The sequence below is a fragment of the Molothrus ater genome, chromosome 15, assembly GCF_012460135.2.
Source record: "Molothrus ater isolate BHLD 08-10-18 breed brown headed cowbird chromosome 15, BPBGC_Mater_1.1, whole genome shotgun sequence".
Taxonomy (NCBI): domain Eukaryota; kingdom Metazoa; phylum Chordata; class Aves; order Passeriformes; family Icteridae; genus Molothrus; species Molothrus ater.
The window spans coordinates 14,014,834-14,038,704 of record NC_050492.2 but is presented as its reverse complement, the minus strand read 5'-3'; the positions used below and the strand labels follow the sequence as shown (position 1 = coordinate 14,038,704).

Here is a 23,871-nt window from a genome sequence, read left to right as displayed (position 1 = left end):
TGGCCTTGGGGAGCAGTGTGGCTCTGGCAGTAGTTAACTGCTCTTGGCTGCCTTCCATTACTGCCCCAGCTGCTGGCAAAGCAGGGAATTTGGCTGAAATATCCTGAGTTTTTCCTTGTCTCAGCAATTCAGTGCTCATGTGCCAGTGTACTGAAGGCTGCCACTTAATGCTGCACACACTCTGAATGCTGGAGTGCCAAGGAAGAAAATTGAAATTGCTTTGACACAGTGCTGCTTCCCTGAGCTGATCTCAGGAAGAACAGCCTGCAGGTGATTTCTTAAAAAAAAAAAAAAGAGTCAATTTCAGTTGAGGCTTTTCAGGAAAATACTTGTATTTTACATCTGGTCATTAAATTTCTTCAGTAAGGGAGAAAGTCTACCCTGCTTTGGCTACAGAAAGAACTTAACATCTGTCACACTTCAACAGGTGCATTGAATTTAATTATCTGGAGATCAAGTTTGTACTTAATAGAATTTGAAATTGCTGTAGAGAAAGTGCTCAAGTATATTGAAATAATTCCCCTTTGGGAAACAACTGAAAAATCAAATTTGCACTGAGATTTGGTTAATATTTTTTACAAGAGTATCTTTAGATAGTCACACATGTATATGAACATAAAAATCCATATGCACACATCTGTGTGATGCAAAACTAAAGCAATTTTGCATGGAGACAAAAAATAATAATAATGGCAGCATTTCTGGGGGAAAGCCCTTGTGGTCCTCTTGCTGGGGCATTAATAAATCATAAAACTGGTATTCTTTGCACACATCAGGGTTCCCTCTTAGAACCTAATATCAATGGACTACAAAGAGAAGGGATCAGAAGAAAAGTAAACAATTTCACATGTACCAATGGTACATTTCTGTGTGCATTTCTGTACTTACCTTTCAAAAGCAACTTGTCCCATGATGTCTGCAGACCTCACCAGCCATGTTTCATGTAGGGGATGTACAGTAAACATTTTTTTTTTTTAGTCTTACTTCCTTTGTTTTATTTCTGAATAAAAACTGTCTCTTACTTGTGCTGGATAAAGTCTTGTATTTTTCAGTGGTTTAGACAGTCCTTTCTGAAGTCTAATCTTTAGCAAAAGCAGTGTATTTTGATAACTTCTCCATTGTACATCTCTGCCCCAAGTAACACTGCTCTTTTTCTCTGACTACTATTACATTTTACGTTTTTGCTTTGCTCTTGTAACCCTTGTCTCTTCTGTTTGAGTTTTCTCCTATTTTTTTGGTCTATGTCAGGTTTTGTTTGTCTCAAAATTTATAAAAGTGATAAACTTGAGACTTGAATTAAAAGGAGGAATTTTTGGGACATCCATGAGCAAAGGCAGTTTGGTGCTTGCAGGTTATTCTGCTGTAAGAAGGAATTCAGGCTGCAGCATTTCAGCTCCTCTAACCTTGCTTCAAATCCCAGCCTGGAAGTTCTTCTTCTCTTCTCCTGGCATGGGGATCAAATACCATGGAAAGGATTTTATCCAAGGCTTTGAGTGAAGAGGTTTGTTTCTACAGAAGCCATCAGAAGAAGATTGAACAGATGGTTATAGAATGTCTGTATTTATCCTTAAGATACTGTAAATACATGGCTTAGTGCATGCTCTATTAGCAAATACTATATTTAAATATTAAAACTGAAGGTGGCATAAAATTTTAATTATCATATATAAGTTAGGCTCAAAATAACATTCTTTTTAAATGCCTCGTGAAATCTCTGCATTTGTGTTTTCACACTTCAGCAATTTTTTGTAGAAAAAAGTGCCAAAAATGTACTGACTAATTTGTAGCCTGCTGCCATACAATAACAATTAAGTTGCCATTTCACTTGGAAAAGTGACTAAATGGTGATACTCACTCAGCTGGCAAACGTGCTGTTATGTTCTATTGTTGCAGTCTTAATAACTTTATAAACCATTATTGCTTGAGTACTGTAAAGCCAATAAAAGCCTTGAAGCACAAAGAATAAATGTGTCTTACACATCTTACCTGTGGCCAAGAAAACTTGGAAGCCATGGTCTTTACACACCAGAAGAACTTGGCCAAACTTGTGGATTTCTGACTTTACTTGCAAAGCCAGTGGTTTGCATAGATGGAAGAAAATGCTTGAAGGAAATAACTTTACCAGAGAGCTAAATGATACAAAATAATGAGTGTACAGTAGATTTCAGTGCAACTGCTTTACACAGTGAGATTTGGAGAAGCCAAGTCTGCTGCCTTTTTTTTTGTTTTTTAAATTTAGATGAAAAATTCTGACGGTGTTATAGAGGAAATGAATTCTTTTTTTCCAGTAAAATATCCCTGTGCAAGTAGTGAAAACCTCAGGCAATACCCCAATGGGGTGGGAAAGCCTCTGGTTTTCTTTCTTAATGCTTGTTAGTTCTTAGGTGGATAAACCAGCTGCTGTGCTGAGTCCAGCACTGCACACTGAAAACTTGTTTCTGAATTACCTGCAGACACACAGAGGTGCTTCTGAAACACTGCATTTTTTTTCCTTAGAATTCTTAAAACACTGTTAATCCTTGTTTCTCCAGTACTCAGGAAGGTTGATGTAGGTAACAGAATAGAAAGGAAGCAAAAATTCCAGTACTCTTCTGAAAGGAGGCAATGGCCATGTTTAAGGGCAACTTATATCTAAAGGATAACTTTTATATTGGGGTGTAATTTGGATATACCTAAAGTCTCAGTAAACTGGTTTTGTTTTCTTAAAGGTTGTTAAGAAAAAGCCCTTACTACAAAAACCTAAGGCAAAGGAAAAGAATGTGTCCATACTTTGATTTCTCAATGTTGTAATTCTATACTTTCTTTGCAGAAGTTTTTTCATTATTTGGTACATTGCTGTAATTTTATATTTAAGTTCTCTGTGCAATTCTCAGATGAAGCACTGGGATTTTACTGAGCACAGTAAACATACTTAGAGCAAACATTAATCTGTAATTTTTTTTTTGTTAATGTGACCATTAAAGAAAAATAAAAAGTGGATCTCCTGAGAGACTTTGGAAGAAGTACAGGTTGTCATAGAAAATTGAATCTTGTAATATTTATTCTCCTTTCTGGCATATATGTTTAATTTCTTTCCTCAGAGCCTTTAGTCATTTATTTTGCTGTATATCACCAAAGACTGACTTTCTTCATTCTTGCATTAGTGAGATTGATCTGTTGCAGTTCTGTGTCAATCAGACTTGTTGTCACTTGTTTCCTTAGCCCACAGAACAGTGTTGAACTCTGTAGTCTGGACAAGAAATGTATTGCAGGTATTAAATACAGCCCATGGAGAGACTGAGCCTTAGTTGTGTTGTCTGGTCTTGGATGTTTCCAGCAGCATCCTCCACCCTCCTCCAGGGCTCTTGGGATGGATGCCCTGTGTGCACCATGATCATGTGCAGATCCCTTTGCTCTGGGGGCTCCTGTTAAAATGATGTCACAAATGGAGGTGGCTGGGGTCCCCTCTGTGCACACAGGTGGGCAGCAGGGCTGGGCCCACACTGCAGGGTTGAAGTGCTTTGGAAAATCAAGTTAAATGATGTTTGAGCTCCCTTATCTGTGAAAGGCTGGCTCAAACCAATGCCAGGAGCTGCTGGATGGTCAGCAGCTGTAAAATTTATCTTTTTAACAGTAAAAGAATTGCAAAAGGGAGAGAGCATTTGTTTTGAGTGATGTTACTGAACTGAGCCATCCCCAGTGGTGAGCAGGTAACATGCACAGAGGAAATGGTACATGCAGCATGTTCCCAAAAAGCCACCATTGTTAGCAGAGAACAAAGGCTCCCCCCCAGAGTATATTGCAGTTACTGTCACATTCCCTCTGACAAAGGGACAGCCTTTCTTAAATTTTTCAGTTTTAGTATTCTAATGCATTATTAAAATATAAAACCCTTCCACTTTCAACTCTGTTGCTAAGGGAATTACAATTTCAAAATACATTCCAATGTATTTAAGCTTTCTCTACAGCAATTCTCACTGTTATGTACAAATCCTGATGGTAACAGGCAACATGACTGGTGGTGGAGGCCAATTGCTTTCTTTGTGAAAGACTTAAAATACAAAAGTAGAAGATATAACAAATTATTCAAACAGTGTGCAACAACATCTAGAAAGTTTTTGCCTAAAAGGGTGATATTTTTATTCTTTTACATTTTGAGAACAACCGTGCGTGCTCTGGTAATGGTAACATTGCATTGCATAATTCTGTAAGCAGTCTGTTCCCACAAACATCTCTAAGAATATGAAAGCCTGTTTCCCTGGAAAAGGAAATGAGCTGAAATACAAATGGAGTTGTGCAAACCCAAAAGACAGTACAGAATATGGTTCACTGCTTTCTGTCTCTTGGTGTAAGTACTGAGCACACCTGCCAACTTAACTTTCTGTTGCTGAAGTGTTACATAATGTGTGGGAGAGTTCCTGTCAAAAGGTGATTCCATGTACTGGGTTTAAACACTGATTTCCTATTATCCTCTGTCGTGGACTTGCAGTTCATGCTTAACAAAATGACCTGCTTTTCTCCCCTGCTTCTGTGCAACAGGTGCAATGCTGTGTGGTGTGATGTGTTATGTAAGGGTGGAACAGTTCCTCTCTCAAATGTAGGAAAAAGCAGCATTTTTATCATGAACTGTTCCTACAAGAAACTGCAGTAACCAAAATTCTTGTAGCTTAAGCCAAATGTCTTCTCAAGGAGCTGAGAAGTCCATCACAAATGCTGTGCTATCACTTTTGTTTTTCTAGTGACAGTGATGAGGAAAAATCTAGAAGAGGCAAATCTCCCAAAGCTGAATTTAAAGATGAAGAGGAGACTGTGACAACAAAACACATTCATATTGCACAAGCTACAGAAATTACCACCATCAGACAGAAACGCTCAGCAAATCCTTCAAAAACCATTGACTTGGGAGCAGCAGCTCATTACACAGGAGACAAAGCAAGTCCAGAGCAGAACTCTGCTGCTCATCCTGCACAGCCTACGACAAAGGTGAGACAGCAGGACAGCACATCATTTGGGAAGCTGTTTTCTTCTAGCCTCTAAGACAATTTCTGATTTAGGGTAGGTTTTGTGATGCAGCCTTCAAGGGAGCTGTTTTATCAGAAATGTTTAGTTTATCACTGTGGAACAGTATAACTGTAATCAATTGTGATTGCTTTAAGGCGTAGAATTTTTTAAATATAGTCATTAGCATGTTTTGCTCTCTTCAGGACAGCAAAGAGAATTTTGGCATGATGTGTTAAAGATTCTATGAAGCTGCACATTTACTGAAAACTTACCAAATTCTTCAGTTATAAAAAACCTATGAGCTTTAGTTTTTCAGTATTTGATTTCACATTTTAGCCACATGGTTGTTGGCTTTAAAGCCAAATCTTCAAAGCAAAAGCAAACAAAATCCTTTGAAACCCCAGAAAACTTCTTAGTGTCATTTGATGGATTAACAGCATCATGAGTTGAGATCTGGTGTCATTTCTTTTCCAGGCTGCTGTCCCCTCTGGCAGCAAGTCCTCTAACGACCTGGTGGACCTGTTGTTTGATGGAGCCAGCCAGCCAGCTTCCACAGGTAGGTTTGGGGTCTGTTCCAGTTCTGAGGAGAAATTTGTTTGTTGCTGGAATAAAACTAAAGTGGATAAATAGAGAAATGAATACTTGAAAAAATGTAAAACTGCCTAGAAAGAACCCTTTGTAGCAAGGTACTGTGTGTGCTATTGCATGGGACTAATAAATGTTAAGAACACAAAGATTAACTGCTAGATCAGTCTGTCAGAAACTGTGTATGTAATGCAGTTATTTATAATTAACTCTAAAAGCAAGTGCAATCCATTCATATTCAAGCATTTCTCATAGCACAGTTCAAAGGCTGGGCAGGTGGAGATGGATAATCTTCATGGAAGCTTTCATCTGAGGTATATGGCAAACTTGTTTCTTTGTCTTATTTTCTCTTGGCACTTGGTTGATCCAAACCCTAGAACCAAAAAGAAATGGCTATCTAAAAATGAAATTACTCATTTAAAACACATCCTTCACTCTCTAAATGTGTAACAAACCTGTTAGTCTTCAATGGCCTTACCCTTCTGCTCCCAAAATGCAGATGCTTTTTAGGAGTGTGTCAAATTTCAGTGCTTTCCTATGGGATTGGTAAGAGTACAAAGAATTTTTTTACAGCAGAGTTACCACAGTTCCATGAAAGTTAAGATCCTGGATCAGAACCACTATCCCAAGTCAATACTGATTTTTTTCTACCTAATTCTTATGGCTGAAAGGTTTGGAACCTTTTTGTTTTATATACAGTGTGTATGTTTTTATTTTTATAAAAATAAGATCTCGTTGAGAATAGATGTTTCTGCTTCAAAATGAACCTGCCCATATTTCAAACAGAACTATGGCAGCTTCTGTATTACAGTGTATTTAAACTTTCATCAGTTTGGCTCATTGTTGTAGTCAGCCTTTTTTCTTGTTTTTTTATTACTCTTTTTTCTCCTTTTTCCAAAGCAGCATTTAGAAATGGTGCTGAGAAGAGACACATTACCAGCTGTCCTGCTAAATAACCTCTGCTGACCTGAGCAGGCAGATGGAAAGGGTTCATTTGTAGTGACAGATCTCGTATGGGAATCTTTGAGGCTTGCTCATGTTGAGAGGATTAGCACTGTCCTTCACATGCAGGTCACTTGTTCTGACCACTGCTCCTTGCAGCACAGCCTGTGGGAACATTCCCAGTGTCAGGCAAGGCAGAGGGAAAGGGTCAAATGCAGCCTTTGATGTGTCCTGTGAAGGAACTGGCAGGGAAGTGATGTCAATTCAGGGAACTTGGGGTTTGCTTATCTGTGTATTTTCAGGTGCAGAGATGTGAAAGGGTTGATTGGGCTCAGTGTTACTCTTTATTGGAGCAACACAGTTTGTATGTGAGGGGGTGCTTGTTTGCCATAAAAGAGATGTAAAATCCCTGGTTAGACCTGCTGGGAGGATTTTTTTGGTGTTACTGAGCTGAGGTTCTTTAACCTTTCTTTAGAGAATTGCTGCATCCAGCTTAATCTCTGTCACCTCTCTCTGAAACTCAGTTTCACTTGCAAACAGGCAAGAGATGGGGAAGAAAAGTTAAATTTGACCGAAGATGTTAAGGGGTTATTTTGGGTTTGAACTCAGTTCTGTTTTTAAAATTAAATTAATCCCTAGGCACTGTCAGGCAGCCCAAGGATAATGGGTGTAGCAGGGAGCATTGATTTTTATTTTTTCCTTCAAGCAAGTGGTCAGGAGTGTGTCATCTGTGTTTCTCATTCAGCATATAAACTCTCAAACCATTAACCTGTTCTGAACTCTGCAGGCACATATGTGGGGAAAAAAACACTTGAAAGTGTTCATTGCAGGAGACAGGATAAATAGGATCAGATCAGGTTTTTAGTTTGATATTTCACTGTTCCTTTTTCATTCTTGGGTGTTAGAATAAAACGTGTATAAACACACAGGAGATGTTTATTAGGTCACTTCAGAATTTGTGCTAAGGAATTTGAAGAAATTCCTTAACTTTGTGTGAAGTTGTTTCCCTCTTGAAAAGGTGTTGAAAGAGTTTCTGTAGTGCTGTATCTGAAAATTCAGAGAGCATCCTTGCATTCTCTGCTCATGTTTTATATCCTGCACTACAGGCTCAGCAAGAAGACATTTCCCCTTGGAAGAACTGTCGCCTTCCTGGCAATGTCTACAGTAAAATAACATTAAAAAGAAATACAAGTACACATGTATTAGGAAGTGAATGGTTCCTTTTATTACTGCTGGCCATTTATTAAAAAGGAGATGGTTCTGGTTTAATTAACCCAGTTGAGAGCAGCAGATGGGGCAGAATGTCTTGCAGCGATAAGACAATTCCGAAATGGCACCAGATGTTGGAAGCTGTCCCTGGTGGTGTTTGAGTGCAGCACAGATGTTCCAGTCCCACCTGGCTGCCTCCTAAGCACTGCAGGCTAAGCAGCTGTGATGTAACCTATATAATGTACGCAGAACACTAAAAGCAAAATAATTGAACTGCTGCAGCTTCTTCTGAGGGTGAGACTGCTTGGAGGTGAAATCTTTAAGGACAAACAAATAAGGTCGACTTCTTGGCTTCCTCTGGTCAGTGGAATACCTGCTTGAAAACAGTACCAACCATAACTAGTGATTTTTATAACTTTTCTGAGTTTATTTTAAGAATCAGCTTTTCAATATGGTTCTTAAGTCTTCTGCTTTTATACCTTGGCCGAATCTTTTTAGTGAAAATTTGTTACTATGCTATATTCAGAAGTCAATAATTTATATGCTGTATACAAATGTCTGGTTGGAAAACTTAATGTTCTTGCTGTAGAAAGGAAGCAAACTTATAAAAAATGAACACACGTGGAAGCTCTGTCCCTGAAATCCTAATTCAAGATCATTGCAGAATCATTCATGCTTTAAGTAACACAAAAACTAAATATAAGGTGACATGTAATTTTTCATAAGGAAGCATAATAAATTAACTTTTATACAATAGAAATAGTTGGCCTTTTTATATTATGCTTCCAGATTTTTAATTTTACAAAGTGCCAAGCTGGTAGCATCACTCCCCAGTTAAAAACTTGTTAATCTTTTTAATATCTCTGAATTTATTTTTAGAGGTGACAAAAACTTGAATGTTTTAGTTCTTCCCATGGAAAACAAAACTGCAAGCTCTGCAAGGCAGTTGGAAATAATCCAGTTTATTGTTGCTCAGACTTGTATAAACACAGTGTGGGGATGAACAGGAAAACAGAGCTGACTTGGGGAGCAGAATCAATAAATGCATCATGTCAAGTGCAGAACAGCTTTTCTTCATAAATCCCACATGCAATTGTTGCAATGGATCTTTGCACAGTCCTGTAACAGCTTTTGGCTTCTCTCTGTTCCTAGGTGGATCAAGTGACCCATTTGGAGGATTTGCTGATTTTAGTTCACCTGCTGCTTCAGCGAGTTTCCCATCATCACAAGGTAGGATTGATGTAGGGATTGCAGTGCTGCTGAAGGGTGGAAGGAGGGCAAGAGATGCCATGTGGCATTATTGAAAGTCCCTTCCCTTTCCAGGGTAAAGTGTGTGTGTAGCTGGACCACAAGTGCTCTGGGAGGAAGGAAGATGCAGCCTGGCTCAGTGCATGTGCAGACATTTTACCTGCAGGCAGACAAGCTTATCAGGAGACATGGCCACCATCTGAAAAGGTTTCCCTTAAAATTGGACTGGAAATCAATAAAATATGCTTGGAAACCTCCTAAAGTGATCCATTTTCCTTTGGTGGAATCTTTGTGGGATCTACAGGGTCGCAGAAAACCCTGGAGTGGGCAGAGCTGGCTGTCCTTTGTGAAGTTAATTTGAGCAGTAGTGATGTTTGTGATGAGGGGTTCTCAGCCAGGGTGCAGGATCAGGGACAAAATGAGAAAAGAACAGCAAATCGACCTGGAGGGAGCTTTTAGTCAGCATGTTTCCAACTCCTCCTTTATTTTGCTGTGTTGGGAAGGCTCTGCTGGTCCTGGGTTAGTTAATAGACCTTCAGTGTACTTGGTAGGAAAGAACTGCTCTGGTTTTTTACGAGCTTTCACAGTCAAACCCAAGATGTTTTGCAAACACAAAGCTGCCCACTATGCAAATAACTCCTGTGTTAATACAGTCTAAATTGATATAATCCTTTATCTGCATTAACATGATTAATCTATTCCAATCACCATTATGCAAGGGACAAGGAGTCCTGTGAAATTATTAATCATTCCTGAACAGTGTAAGCCCCTCTAGAAATCTTTGCCTTCTTGATTAATCATCTTTGAAGTCATACTGAAGGGGCAAAACCTCCTCCCTTTTACCCCCTCTTCCATTATTGGTGCTCAATGCACAGGTCTGAACACAGAAGGAGCACACTCAGCATTTACTTATCTATCAGGAATATTTAAAGTAGGTTTTAATTTTTAATATGTAATACTAATTGAAACATTCTAATATAGTGCCTCTTTGTGAGGAAGATCAAAGCAAATGTTCTAGTAAGGCCCTGAGCTAATGAATATTAGCCCACTTCATGCACTGAAGTTGTTGGCAATACTTGGATTTTGTGAACAATTTACTCTTCTGCTTTTCTTTAAATTGTAATGTGTTGGTAAAGAAACATGACTAAAGGTTGAAGGTGTATGTTGATAAATATTTACAGGAAGTGTTAAAGACTGCTGCAGTTACCCATGAGTGGGTGGAATACATTACAGAAGCAGCCATTGCACAGGGCAGGAAATAGAAACTGGCACTGGATTCATCTGCCCCAGCTCTATGTGTTTGAGTCTTTGTTCAGTCAGCTAAAGAAATCCAAGAGATTATTTAAATGTTCACCAGCACTCAAAGCTCATTTCCTATGGCAGTGCTGTTGCTTGTGATGTAGCTGAAGTACCAAAAGTGATTTGGGAGAATCAAAAAGCTGATCTGGCCAGTGGCCCAAGCTCAGAGTGTGATTCACTGTGTAGCCTGTGAGCTGTTTAAATGGTGTTGCTTTATATTCAGCATCTTCTCCAAATGCTGTTTTAAGCTTTTCTGCCCCCGTCAGTGCTGTGAATCAACAGTTTCCTTGTTAATGGGGAAACACGTGTTTTGAGGGAGGAACATCTCCTCCTGTTTGACTCCAAGGTTTGACACGCTCTCAGTTCACTGGTTTGTGTCACAACATCTGTGATGATGCTGAGGTGCCCTTGCAGGTGTCTACAAACAGCTCGTGCTGTTGGCTCTGCCTTCACAGAGAAATACAGAGAGAGAGCTCAGAGTTCTGTGTTCTGATTTAAACACTTGTCTCCAAAAACTCGAACTATTGAAATGGAACAGTGTTTAAGTGATGAACTACAAGAGTGCAGCAAAGCTGCTGCTGAGAGAAATGATTGATCCAAGATTGAATTTCTGCTTCAAATCAAGGCATTTAGTTCAGGAATCAAATTTTAAAAACCTAATGTGTTTTATATGAGCACTCCATGGATGGGAAAAGCTTATTCCTTATCACCTCAAATAAGATTTTCCTGGCAACCTGCTCTCAAAGTTCTGAGTTTTATTCCCCTCAGTGTAGTTTTATACAAAAAGATACAGTTATATACAACCAAATTTGGATGTAGTTGTCTTTATTATGATGGAATTTGCTTTATCCAGTAGCTTGTTCCTTACAACTGCTCTCTTTGCAAATACCAGAATGCCAAGATAAAAGGTTGATCAATATTATCCAAGTTCTCAGTGTTGTTCTGACCGTAGTCTCTAGTCTACCCCAAGTTATCTTCCAGTTGTACTTCAACTGAAACAAACCTGCCCCTGCTTGCCTGGCATCCAGAGGTGACATCTTGCCTAACATCTTCTACTTTCTGTGTACGAGTGTCTCATGTTTCCTTTCATACCTTGTTAAAATTGTTGGAATATTCATGAGAGGGAGTGATGTCCAGATGGAGGTTCTACCTGCAGATGTTAATCTGGACGGACACAGATCAGCTCTCATTTGTTTCAGTTCATGGAATATGGCATTTGCTCAGTGCCTTTCTCTAAGTCTTGTCTTTCTTCTCTGTCTTCCTTCCTCCCACACTGTTGCCTTTTCTTCAGGTACAGCAACAAGTGGAAATGGAGACTTTGGTGACTGGAGTGCCTTCAACCAAGCTTCTCCTTGTGCCAGTGCTTCATCTGGAGAGTTCTTCAGCAGCACAGCACAGCAGCCAGCTCTAGAGCTCTTCAGTGGCTCACAGCCAGCTCCGGGCCAGCCTTCAGCTGCTTCCAATTCTATGGATCTGTTTGATTTGATGGGACCCTCTCAGACAACCATGACTTCCTCACAAAGCATGAATTTCTCCATGATGAGTTCCAATTCCATGGGTGTCAGTTTACCCATGTCCAGGTCACAGGTATGCTGCTATTGCTACAGTTTGCTAATGACCTTCTCCTTAATCACAGCTTTAAAAGTGAATGCATTCCTCCCCTGGACTGCATTAGGCCTGGTCACTCAGATGGGATCAGCATTTTGTCAAAAATGTTTCAATTGCATCCTAAAGAGAAAAGTCTCTTCTTGAAGATGGGCTTCATTCCTCTAGGAAGTGTAGCTGCTTTTTTGGAGCAGTTGAGTTTGGTAGTGTAAGGCCATTCTCCACAGAATGTTACAGGTTTCCAGCCTCAAGTAGGTGGAGGTGAGGACTGGTCTGTTCTCCAAAATACAGAAGTGCCTGCTGCAGTGGGGAGTGGTTTGGAAACTGTAAGGGATCAGCTTGGTATTAGGAGGAAAGAATCAGCATCTTTGAGTTCAAAACTTGGCTGCTGCTGGTCACTGTCACTCCACATTGATGTGGGACTTAACCTCTGCTTACAAATACTCTTCTAATCTAACTGTGGATCAGCACCTGGCAGCCCTGCTTTGGAAGAGATAAAGTTCATGGCTTCGTGGGTTTTATCTTCTTCTGTGGAAAACTAAATACTTGTTTTTCAGTCCTATTTCCTACCAATAGATTGTTTCAAGTGAATCCCAACAAACTTTTCTTTTTTAGCCTCTGCAAAGCGTGAACCCGATGATGCCGAAGCCTAACTCACTTTATAATGCAAGGACAGAGATGGTCCAGAAAAATGCAAGCAAAACTCTACCCTCAACTTGGTCAGATCCCAGTGTAAATATCAGTTTGGACAATTTAGTACCTGGGATGCAGCCTTCCAAACCCCAACAGCCATCGCTTAATACCATGATGCAGCAACAGAGTAAGTGATCATCGCACTGTTGTGCACACTGAGCCCTGTCTGTGTTCCATAGGCTGTCCCTGAGATCCAAGTCTTCTGTCCATTGCTGTTTACCTTCCTTTAGTCACACTTGTTTCATAAACCACAGTGACATTGTGACACAAGTGTTCTTTAAATGGAGATTGGTGTGTCAGGAGGCTGTGTCTGTGCAGGTTCTGCTGTAGAGCTTGCACCATGGCTTTATCTTGACTTTGGGCTTCCTAATCTTGAGAACGTCTCTAGAACATTTATCGGTATACAATGACTTCCGTACCTTCTGTAGAAGCTTTCTGAGTCTTCATGCAGAAAATAGGGAAACAAGTGCAACAGAATCATAAAATCATTAAGGTTAGAGAAGAATCATAAAATCATTAAGGTTAGAAAAGGCCTCAGGGTTTGCTGAGTCCAACCTGGTGACCCATCCCCGCCTTGTCACCCAGCCCAGAGCCCTGAGTGCCACGTCCAGTGGCCTTCCTGGGACACCTCCAGGGATGGGGACTCCAGACATCCCTGGGCAGCCGCTTCCCGTGCCTGACCACCATTCATTAAAGAAATTCCTCCTGGTGTCCAAATCAGGAAATAGCTGCAGGCCTGGCCATCGTATCCATGTTCACAGAAGTGACCACATGAGTTCCTTAAATCACAAGAGCTCCTTTGCTATGAGCAGGTTCCACTCAGTGATTTTTGTGCTCTTTCTCTTTGCTGCAGATATGCAACAACCGATGAATGTGATAACGCAGAACTTTGCAGCTGTGAACCTCAGCCCCCAGCCCAGCATGATGCCTGTGAGGGCGCAGAGCAGTGCCCTGCTGGGAGGGCCCGTGGGGCTGGCAGTGCCTGGGGTGATGTCAGGCACCATGGGCATGGCCTCCATGGCCCCTGCGCCCTTGATGAACCAGGGAATGATGGGCATGAACATGGGAGTGCCAGCCACAGGAATGGGCACAATAGGAATGGGGGTACCCAACATGGGTATGGCCTCTCTGACTCCTGGGACTGTACAACCCAAGCAAGATGCCTTTGCAAATTTTGCCAATTTTAGCAAATAAAGATTGTAAAATAAATAAATAAAATGAGATTAAAATAAAATAAATGGGCAGACCGAATGAAGGATTTTTAGCTGCACAAATATAGCTGGGGAAGGGATGGGAAACACTGATCAATTTTTTTTTTTTCTTTATCAGTTAAAGTGTCTACATAAAGAACCAAAAGCTATTTTCTAAGTGTTGAAATAACTAGTGTTCAAATTCTGGAGAGGTCAGAGATTCTTCTAAGGAATGTGTTGGATGATTTTGCAAAATAATTTGTATTAAGACCATCAAAAAACCTTTCCTACGTAGAAGAACCAATTTTAACTTTGAGACTTGATGGAAGACTGGATTGGGGACTGGGTAAAAATGTTTGAATCTAATTTTATACTTTTCTTTTTCTTGAAGAGCTTTGACTTTCTTTTCCCCCTCTCCCTGATCACTTTGTCATAATTGGATCATTCCTTTTACTACCACTGAGTCCACAATTGTGAAGTCACTCAAGTACTATGATCAGTTTTTTATAAGAATATATATTTTTGTCCAAAAATGGCTTACATATGTGACTATGGCTAGTTCAAAGGGACCTGGAATGTATATATACTTTTGCTAATGTTCCAGCCACACTGCTGTATTACCCAAATTTTTATTGTAAAAATTCTCTCTCAGCAATTTGGTGATCAACAGATTTTTGGGGTCTTAACCTGCTTCTAATGTTACAACCGATATCCCATGCAAGTCTGGGAGAAGCTTTATCCAAGACAGCTGGAAGGTTTCCTTTCAGAAAACTCCAGAAAATGCACTCTTGGAGTTCTTTTCCAGTGGCACTTGGCATCCTTTGTAGCACCAATGTCCCTGAGGAGCCACTGGTTTAGGGCATCAGCAGCAGGTGAATCACACTTCAGTGATGTAAATTTAGAACCTAACTTAATCCAATGGCATTGGATCCTGACTTTTATACAACACTTGGTGATTCTTTTGTGTAAATATGGCATTAGCAGCTGTGGAATCCAATAGAGGAGTAAAAAAAATATATATATTAATAAAGGAGACCTGTAGCAGTCAAAGATTTTACTGATTTACTGAAAGCAAAAGAGTGAATTAAGGTTTTGGGGGGTTTTGTTTTTCCTTCTGTAATTCTGCATTTAAGTTCACATGAATCAAGATTTTAGAATATGGAACACAAAGACATTGTTATATTCACAAGCTGGGAATATTGTTAAGAATAAGCACTATACTATAGGTATGAAATTTATTGCCTCCCTTTTCTTATGTTGGATTTCTTTTTTATTATTAAATTGATAAAACTTTGTTTCCATTGTATTCATAATGTTCTGTTATACATAACATTAAAATGTTCATTAAAATCAATGTTGGACTGCTTTTCCTTTCATTCCATTTGACGTTTATGAGAGCATTTGGGAAAAAAAAATAATTATAATTTGGGCAAAGTAATTTTTATAAATAATTTAAAATTGTTTAATGACTTCTTATCTGAAGCCTTTCCTATCTGGCTCTACCGTTAGGAATTAAAAATGAAGCAGGCAAGATATCCTGACCCGCTCCAGCCTTGCTAATGCTCCATCTACAACATTTCTAATTAGGCAGAAATTCATGTACTTCAGCTAAGTGGTAATGAAAAGTGATTCATTTGCTGAATAAGAGATGAGAGTGAGTGTAATTAGCTGACTGCGGTTTTTAATCTTTCAACAATTCAATGTGTTTAAATTAGTTTCAAAGAATAGGAGCTTTCAAGTGTTGTTACATCAAAGTAATCAAGGCAGCCTTCAACGGCTGAGTAGGAGAGATGGCTCTGGTTCCTGTTCTGAAACCTTTACACTTATTTGGAATAATCATCTTCAAACCCTCTCGTTGGAACAGATGGGAAGGCTCAGACTGGTTCAATGTATGCAGAATTGTGGTGGGAGGGAAGCTCCTTCCAGGGCTGGGAGATGGGACTGGGGAAAGCTAAACCTGGAGTCAGTGTTGTTATCCTGTCATGCTGGAGGGTACAGTGCCTCTCAATCCTCCTTGGAAGGTTTTGGCATGAATAGGATGAGTCTGTTCCTCATGTTGTCCTTCTGAGGTGGGTTTGGCCAGTGAAATAGCTCTGAATTGAAGGACCCATGTTCCTGTTCAGGTTGTTCACAACTCTTCAGATGAACCCTTGGTTTTGCTTCTAATTGACGTTGGTGGTAACAAAGCAGATTTGTCAGGGGTTGGAGTAACTCCAGCAGAAAATGTGGTGCCTTTGGGTGGGTCTTTGTGGCTGTGCCAATTCCACCTCAGGGAACAGCCATAGGGGTGACCTGATCTCTGTTCATCCCATGGGTCAATATCCTCCCTATGAAGCAGGGAGTGTGTGGAGTGTGAGAAGCAGCTTTGTCAGCCAGCCCAGCCAGGTCCTCTGCAGGTGGCTGAGAACAAAGTCCTTCAAACCAAAACAAACATCAGAAAAGAAACCCTGGGAAGGTTCCTTGAGAACGTGGGCCAGGTGCATCCCTGTGCATCTTTTCTGCATGGATGAGAGCCTGCAAGTTCTCTCCCCAGCTCAAGCACATGGATCACAGGTAGCAGTGCTTGGTAGAATGTAGTTTACGTATTTATTTAAAGACTGAATATAAAACGGGTATTTGCTTAAAACAATATTGAACTTGTATAAGATAAATACCATAAAATGTTTCCATCTCTGATATTTCAGGTATGAACCAAATATCTTTAAGCTAGAAATTACCTTTCCTGGTGAAAATACAAATGAGCTCTGTGTGATAGGGACAGAACTACCAGTTATCAACTGCTGCATTATAGAATTCAAAATCATGCTGCTGTGTTAGTACAACTGCTTTCTTCATTTTTGAAGCCAGGTCCAGCTGTACCTGTGATCTCTCCTGTGATCAGAAGAGTTTGGCTGGCTGGGTGTTGTATATCTGAATTCAGAAACATAGAATTCAATATATAGAATTACATGATTCTGTAAATTAACTGTGTGTGTTTGGTCCTGAGAGTTAAACTTTTACCACCTCTGGATTCTGTAGCTTCTAAACTTTAAAAGAGTTCAATTAAAATGAGTGCAATCCTTAGTAAAGTTTGTCTCTACTTCAGAAGGGGAGAAAAGGGCAGCAGAATCCAACTCTGTGTTTGGTTTTTTTATAGAATCATTAAAAAAATGCATCTTGATGTGTAAAAAGGAGTTATAAATTCCAGCACAGGTGCAAGTTCAATGATAACTAGAGCATCCACCATGTTCTACAAAAGAAATTATATTCAAAACAGCTAAACAAGGGTATTTATAGCAGCATCTGTTTCAGCTCTATCTGTCAGCTAAGAACAGTCTGACACAGCTTAGGGGAGGTGGGGGAGGGATTTATCAATGAAGTGTTTACATAATGCAGGCAGGCATTGTATACTCAAGGTGATACCAGCTATAACAGGATAACAAATATCTAAAGACACTTTTATTCTCAGAGGCCTTTGCTCCAGGAGTCACTCTACAAAATTGCCTCCATGTTCCTCTGTGCTCGCCTGTAAACGCACTCACAGCAGATGACATTTTATACTGCCATCGCTGCCTTCTGGTTAAGGCTTTTAATGCTGAGGGCACTTCTGGTTTTAATTTTTTTCCTTCCTCACAAGTTTTATTCCAAGGTGTCACTGACAAAAATTTAGAATTTTTTCAGGTTTTCAGTTGTTTCAGAGTTTCAAGCTCTTCTTTCTCTCCTGGTGATGGAAGTGCAGCTCCTTCTTGGGATGGAGTGGGGCTGTTGCTGTGTGCAATTAGCCAGAAACTACAACCCCCAGGAACCTTTTTTGCCCAGATCCCATGGACTTGGAACTGACTTCAATGTTTTAAACATTTCCATGGGCAAAGGGCTTCCTGAGGGTGGTAGGTGATAGCCCTGCTCCTGGGAGCTGCTTTTAGAGCTTGGAGCAAAGAAGTTGCAAAGACATCTCAGTGAGCTGGGTTAATGTTGTGAGACTCAGAAGGATGGTCCCTGGAATTTGTAGGTCAATCTCTACAGCTTGTTCAATGATCTGGTCACAGTTTTATCTAGCTGGGATGCCATGAAATTTTTCTTCTCCATGTAAAATGACCTTTTTAAAAGTGAGATGTGTCTAATTTTCATTTCTTATGTGCTTCTGCATCTACTATTCACCTAAGGAATGATAAGAGGTAAGAGAAAATCTGCAGAATGGGGAAAATGAATAAAGATGCCTTTGCAAAACTCAGTGTATCCCTGGATTCTGCAGCTGAGGGTTCTTTACATGGAGTAATCCAGTCTCTATTTCTACATAAATCCTGCATTTGTAAAACACAGCAAAGGCTCAGCTCATGTGTGTTTTTAAAAATGTCTTTACTCCTCACAAATTTCCAGATTTTTTTTTTAAATCGTGCCATAAGGTACTGGCTCAGTAATTAACTGGTTCTTTAATCGAGCTACAATTACTTTGTTTCATGAGAAGGGAAAAAAAAGAATGTATACCAAGACAGAGCTACTTTCGACATCTGGGAACCTCCTAACAGCTGGCTATCTAATGAATATGCATCTGCTTAAGAGGCTGTAGGCCATTAATAAACCAATAGATATAAAACAGAAACAATCTTTGTCAGCTTCAAATGAGATTGGATGCAATGTGCTGTGAAGTGTCACTGTCACATTGAATCGAGCCGGGGAGGTGAACGGCGGCTCTGCACCGGAGAAGGCTGGAAAAGCGGCTCCAGCACCGGGCAGGGACAGGGACAGGGACAGGGCCGGGCCCGCCGAGCTCAGCGGGGGCTGCTGCAGCCTTTTCCCTCATTTCTCCTGGTACCAGCTGGGTTTGAGGCACCGGTGGCCTTTTGTTTGCAGTTGTGTCTGTTTGGGTCTGACACAGGAGGATGTGGGGTTTCCCACACAAATGATTGGAGCGACGCAGGAATCGCTCACGTGAATAAACGACTGGGGAGAAGTTACAGGAATGTGATAAAAATGCACCTATTTGACTGAGACCTGGGGCTTTGTAAAGAGGCTCAGAACAGCCCCTGAGCCGTGTTGTACAACAGGATTGTTGTAGGGTGAAATAAATCCCCTCAAAACAGTGACAGTGACCTCATGTGACTGTACAGGTATCTCTGACCCCTCAAGAGTTGTACCTGTGCTTGTTCCAAGGTGGGAAGCTCATATGTTGTCCCAAGCTGTCCCAGCATTTGGTACCTTACAGTTGTTCTGCACCTTTGTTTCCTGTGGCAGCTCCCATAAAATGTGAATTGGATTTATTTTAGGGTTCTCTATCCTTTCTGCACAGCCTGTGTTAGTGCAGTGGGTCCTTCCTTTCCTGGGATGGTTCCGCCAGGCAGTGGCCGCTCACAGCAGTTGAGGAATGTACCTAGGTGGTATTTTCCTAAGAGAAAATCCATTATTTCAGCTCAACCCCACTACTGGAACAGGGCACTGTCAGCTGCAGCAGAGCTGGGCTGCACGCACCCTGGGATAGGGGCAGCATTTCTTTTTGGTTTTGGGGACCTGGAGTAACATTGTGGTACCTCCCCTGGACTCTGCTTTAGAGCCAGACTTACACCATGTATGTTTCAGTTCCCTGGAAACTCTATAAATTGAGATTTGGAATCGTTTTCTGTGCAGCTCAGTTATAAAGAGCAGTCTTCAGTTTAGCAGAAATTCTAACACAAAGGTTTTTGCTCACAGATTTACAGGTTTTTGTTACAAGAAAATGGAAGCAAGAGAAGTTAAAATGGGAAGATGAGTGCTCTGTAATTACTGCAGATCTTACTAGCAGCTTCTCAGGAGAGAAAATTTGCACTTTGTATCATCACATCAATATAATTTAAACCAAAATCTGTTAATAAGATTGACTTAATTCCTAGAACAGTGTTTGTCTTACCCTTAGTTTTAAGACAGTAGATTACTAGAAGTCCCTTTCAGAGCTGCAACCGCCCTGGTGACAAGTTTAACTTCTGAGACTTGAAGTTTTACTTCAAGGCTTGGTGTAAAGCAGGTTGGTCAGGGGGAGCCGCCCACTGCCCTCCCCGAGCTCTCCCTTTCAGCCCAGCGCTCTCAGATTGCCACGGGTTTATCTTTTTTGAGGCAAAAGAGCACGAGGCAAAGGAGGGCTGTCCTTTTAAGTGCTTTCACTTTTCAAGGTCATTTGTGGAGCTTTTATCAATCAGAAAGCTAAATCCATACAAAAAGCATCTATAATGAAGCAAGCATATCTCAAACCTTATCCCTGCAGCTGAATACGAATTATGCAGGAAGGTGCTTCAGTGGCCACGTTCACCAAGTTCAGCATCTCTGTGAACATTTATAAAGTAAGCAGAGAAGCCACTACCATTGTGATTTGGCATCTATCAATTTCTTGTCTTTTTTCCTGTAATTGATTTATTAATTACAGCATCTTAATGATCTATTTAAAATAAATAAACCATTTACACCATTTCAAAGGTATTTTGTGATGTTCAGCTGATTTTAAAATAGCACCAGCCTTATGTGCTTTTTCAGCAAGTGACCTAATTAGTTAATAAAGTAATTGAATATTAAAAAGGATGTTGCAAGTGATTAAAATTTAAGAGCCTTCAGAACATTATTAAAGCTATAAATCATACATCACTGTTTTAATTTGCATAGCTACAGAATTACTAATGGTCCCACATGCATAAGCTACTTGGCAATTAGTCTTTTAACAAACTGTTGGTGATACTATAAGGTTACCAAAATCTTTCCCCATTTTTGATTTGGAAACAAAATCCAGGATTGGAGAGCACTAAGGGTTAAATTCGTAAAAGCCAGGAAAATTGGTTCTTTCAGTTTTCTCTCTACCTGCCTCTGTTTACCTCTTGTCCCTCTACCTTCTAGACAGGACAGCACATCCTCCCAGGTCCCCCCGAGGTGTGTAAAGGAGTTGAGGAAGTGTCTGCTCCCACCCTGGGCTTCCTGAGGTGGCCTCCAAGTGGTTTTCCAGCCCAGTCTGATGTGCATAAATTCCCCTACCTGGGCCATTTTCCATCTTTCGCTCATAAACACGCAACAGTCACAGAGCCCCGTTCCTGGGAAGGAAAGGGGAGACACTGGGCAAACAAAGGGGGTTGCTGCCTGCCAGCAGTCATACCTGAGCTGTGTCCCACGGGCATTGCCTTTGGGATGTGGGAGAACCACACCAGGTGCTCGTCACCTTCCATTCTCTGTGCTGGGGCTTGCAGCTCATGGGAATCCTCGAATATCTGCAAACAAAAAAAGAGTTGGAAAAGTGAAGGGAGCTTCCTGCTCTGCCCCGCGGGGCAGCCCTGGCGATGAGGGTCAGCTGCCCACGGCCCCTGGCCGGGGCCTCGGGCTGGCTGCAGGCAGGAGGAGAGACAGGATGACAGTTTTCAACTTAATTAGACACAAAGGGTCCTGGCCGGATGAGCTGCCCGCTCTCCCCTCTCCCCAGCACTCAGCATCTCCGCAGCGGCGGCTCCCGGCCTCGGCAATGACGGCCGGCAGAGCACGGTCCAGCGCGCAGGCAGAGCGCGGCTCTGCCTCTGCCCTCAGCGCTCGCAGCCTGACAAGGGGCAAACGGTGCTGGGCAAAGGGAATGACCCGGTGTGCGATGGAGCACAGCCCGGCCCCGGCGGGAGCTGCGGAGAGGGCAACGGCCGGAGCTCCAGCGGCGCCAGCTCCGCAGCCTCTCCCCCGGCGCAGTCCCGGGGATTGGATCGCACTCCTGTCCTTGTCACCTCCTACCCGGGCTCCCCGGAACTGTTTCTCTGCTCCTGTTCCAGGGCCAGACCCACAGCAAATGTGGGTGCCTGAGCAGTTGCTGATTTCCCCAGGGTCTTCATAGAATCACAGGATCATGGAATGTTTTGGGTTGGAAGGGACCTTAAATATCATCTAATTCCAACCCTCTTGCCAACCAACCAACTTTGTCAGAGTCCCATCCAGCCTGGCCTTGAACCCTTCCAGGGATGGGGCAGCCACCACTTCTCTGGGCAACCTGTGCCAAGGCTTCAACACCCTCACAGCCAAGAATTTCTCTCTAATATCTAACCTCAATTTACTCTTTCAGCATGGAGCCATTCCCCCCTTGTCCTGTCACTACACGCCCTTGTCGTCTCTCTCTTTGGGAGCAGGGATTTCAGCATCCCAGCCCATCACAGGGACTGGTGCCTGCGTGGCTCTTGCTCCCTGCTCCTGCCCTCACACCCTGCCCAGCTGGGTCATTGCAGGTGGCTGCCTGAGTAAGTTGTACCTTCATCTTGTAAGCCTCAAGTCTTTTTTTTTTTTTTTTTTTTTTTAATAAATGGAGCAAAAAACCACTTTACAGAACAGCATTCACATGTGAAACAAAGACACTGTTTCACCCAGTCAGCAGAAGCCTTGGCGTAGTTTTGGCTATTAAAGTGCTGCACTACCAGAAGAATTTCCTTTCTGGGCAGCAAAAGCTTTTCAGAAGTTGCCTTTGAGGCCTTTATTGAGGTCAGGGGCTGCAGCCTTTTGTAATCTCTCCATGTCAGCCTACAGCAGTTTTGGGAACCCCTTACACTGGATATTGTGACCACCAGCAGGTCTCTGCTCATTAGTTTACTCTTGCTAATAGATGTGAGGCCAGGGTGGAGGATGCTCTCAGCAGTGATGCACCCTGCTGCACTAATGCTTGCCATGACTGCAATAGAGGGAGACAGAACCACCCTCTTTTAAGGGTCTTTTTAATTAAAACACCAAGCTGAGCAATGGGTGACTTCAGAGCATTTTGACCCAACAAGGAATGACAAGCACGTGGCTGCTTTTAAAATAAACTAATTAATAGCCACTATCTTATCAGTATAAAACTGTCAGCCATGAGGAGGGTGGGCAAACCCAGATGCAAAGCATTTGTAAATGAGGCTACACACACACAAATGTTACTGCAGCACCAGCAACACACCAAGGAACACACTTTGAAATATCCAGCTCCAGAGGCAAACAGGAGGGGTCTGGGGCTGATTCCAATTCACACCTCTGGGCTGATTTTAGGGAAAGTTACATCAATGATCTGTTTCAGTGCACCTTAACTCCAGCACCAGTATCACTTCAATGTTCTAACATCACCTGCCAGCCCTCATGACATAGGAAGGGAACCAGAGCCCACCCCAGGTGCCACATCTACCTTTGGACCAGCATACTCTGCCCAGTTGAGATACAGACTTTTTAAACACCTGGTTTTCAAAACACTACAAAAACAGGCAATTTCAGAAGCAAACACAGCTGGTGCCCCTCACCCAAAGACACAGTCAGTAACTGTCCCACGTACACTAACGGCTCCTTATTCCATATGGGATCCCTTCCCTGTGAGACACTCTTCCAAAAGAAGACAACTAAAAGCCATTTCCCTGCTCTCACATTTGTGCTCTGGATGCAAGGAGGTCCTGCCAAGAGTATCCCCCACCCTTTTGTTTAGCTTCCCATTGCTCTCTTTTCCAAGCCTCCAAGGCAACTCTAAATAAGTTTTTCTCCTGATGTTTTTTTTTACCAGCTTTGGTATGTTGCCTAACAGTTGCTTACTTTTCCCCAAAAGAATCAGCAAGGAGCCTTTGTTCCCAGCAGAGGAGTGCAAGATCAGGAACGTTCTGCTTTCTGGTCCAGCTTGTCCCAGCTCACAGAACAGACCCTGGCTGACTCCAGCCCTGCAGCCCCAGCATCACTTTGAGCTCTTTCCTCTGAACGTGGTGAGTATCCTGTTTGCCATCCTTCCTGCTGCTCTCTGCCATTAGCATGATAGCATCAGGTTTTCCACTTAAGCTCCCACATCCTTTTCCTGATCAACACGTTGTACAATTGTTCCATTGACCACGCTCTGATGGAAAAAACGTACTGAGCTTGGGCCTCGTCCCCCGGAGGGCAGGACAGCGAGGGGCTGGCTTCCTTCTTCCAGCCTGCTCTGGTGCATTTACACATTACTCTACCACAGCACCCACATTCTCAAACAACAGTATTTTATAGGATTTACTTCACTGCATCATTGTGTAGAAATGATTTGTGATTTCTGCCTGTAAATATGTGACAAGGTAAGGATACCCACAGAGTGCTGCTTTACGGTCTGGGCAGCAGTGCCAGCAGTCACTGTTTCCCGATGTGTTCCAGCAGACCCAGCACCAGCTCCTGCACTCCTCCCACAGCCAGGGTT

The 23,871-nt window shown here is 41.9% G+C and overlaps 1 protein-coding gene across 1 annotated transcript in view; it reads left to right on the top strand.

Moving 5' to 3' along the window:
- Positions 1-15,105, top strand: part of CLINT1 (clathrin interactor 1) — a 46,879-nt gene extending 31,774 nt beyond the window's left edge. Inside the window, exons 7-12 of the mRNA XM_036391614.2 lie at positions 4,719-4,962; positions 5,455-5,536; positions 8,869-8,946; positions 11,555-11,850; positions 12,484-12,688; positions 13,415-15,105. Coding sequence (XP_036247507.1) covers positions 4,719-4,962; positions 5,455-5,536; positions 8,869-8,946; positions 11,555-11,850; positions 12,484-12,688; positions 13,415-13,755 — 1,246 coding nt within the window. The 3' untranslated portion in view covers positions 13,756-15,105. The remainder of the gene's footprint in view (positions 1-4,718; positions 4,963-5,454; positions 5,537-8,868; positions 8,947-11,554; positions 11,851-12,483; positions 12,689-13,414) is intronic.
- Positions 15,106-23,871: the final 8,766 nt, after the last annotated feature.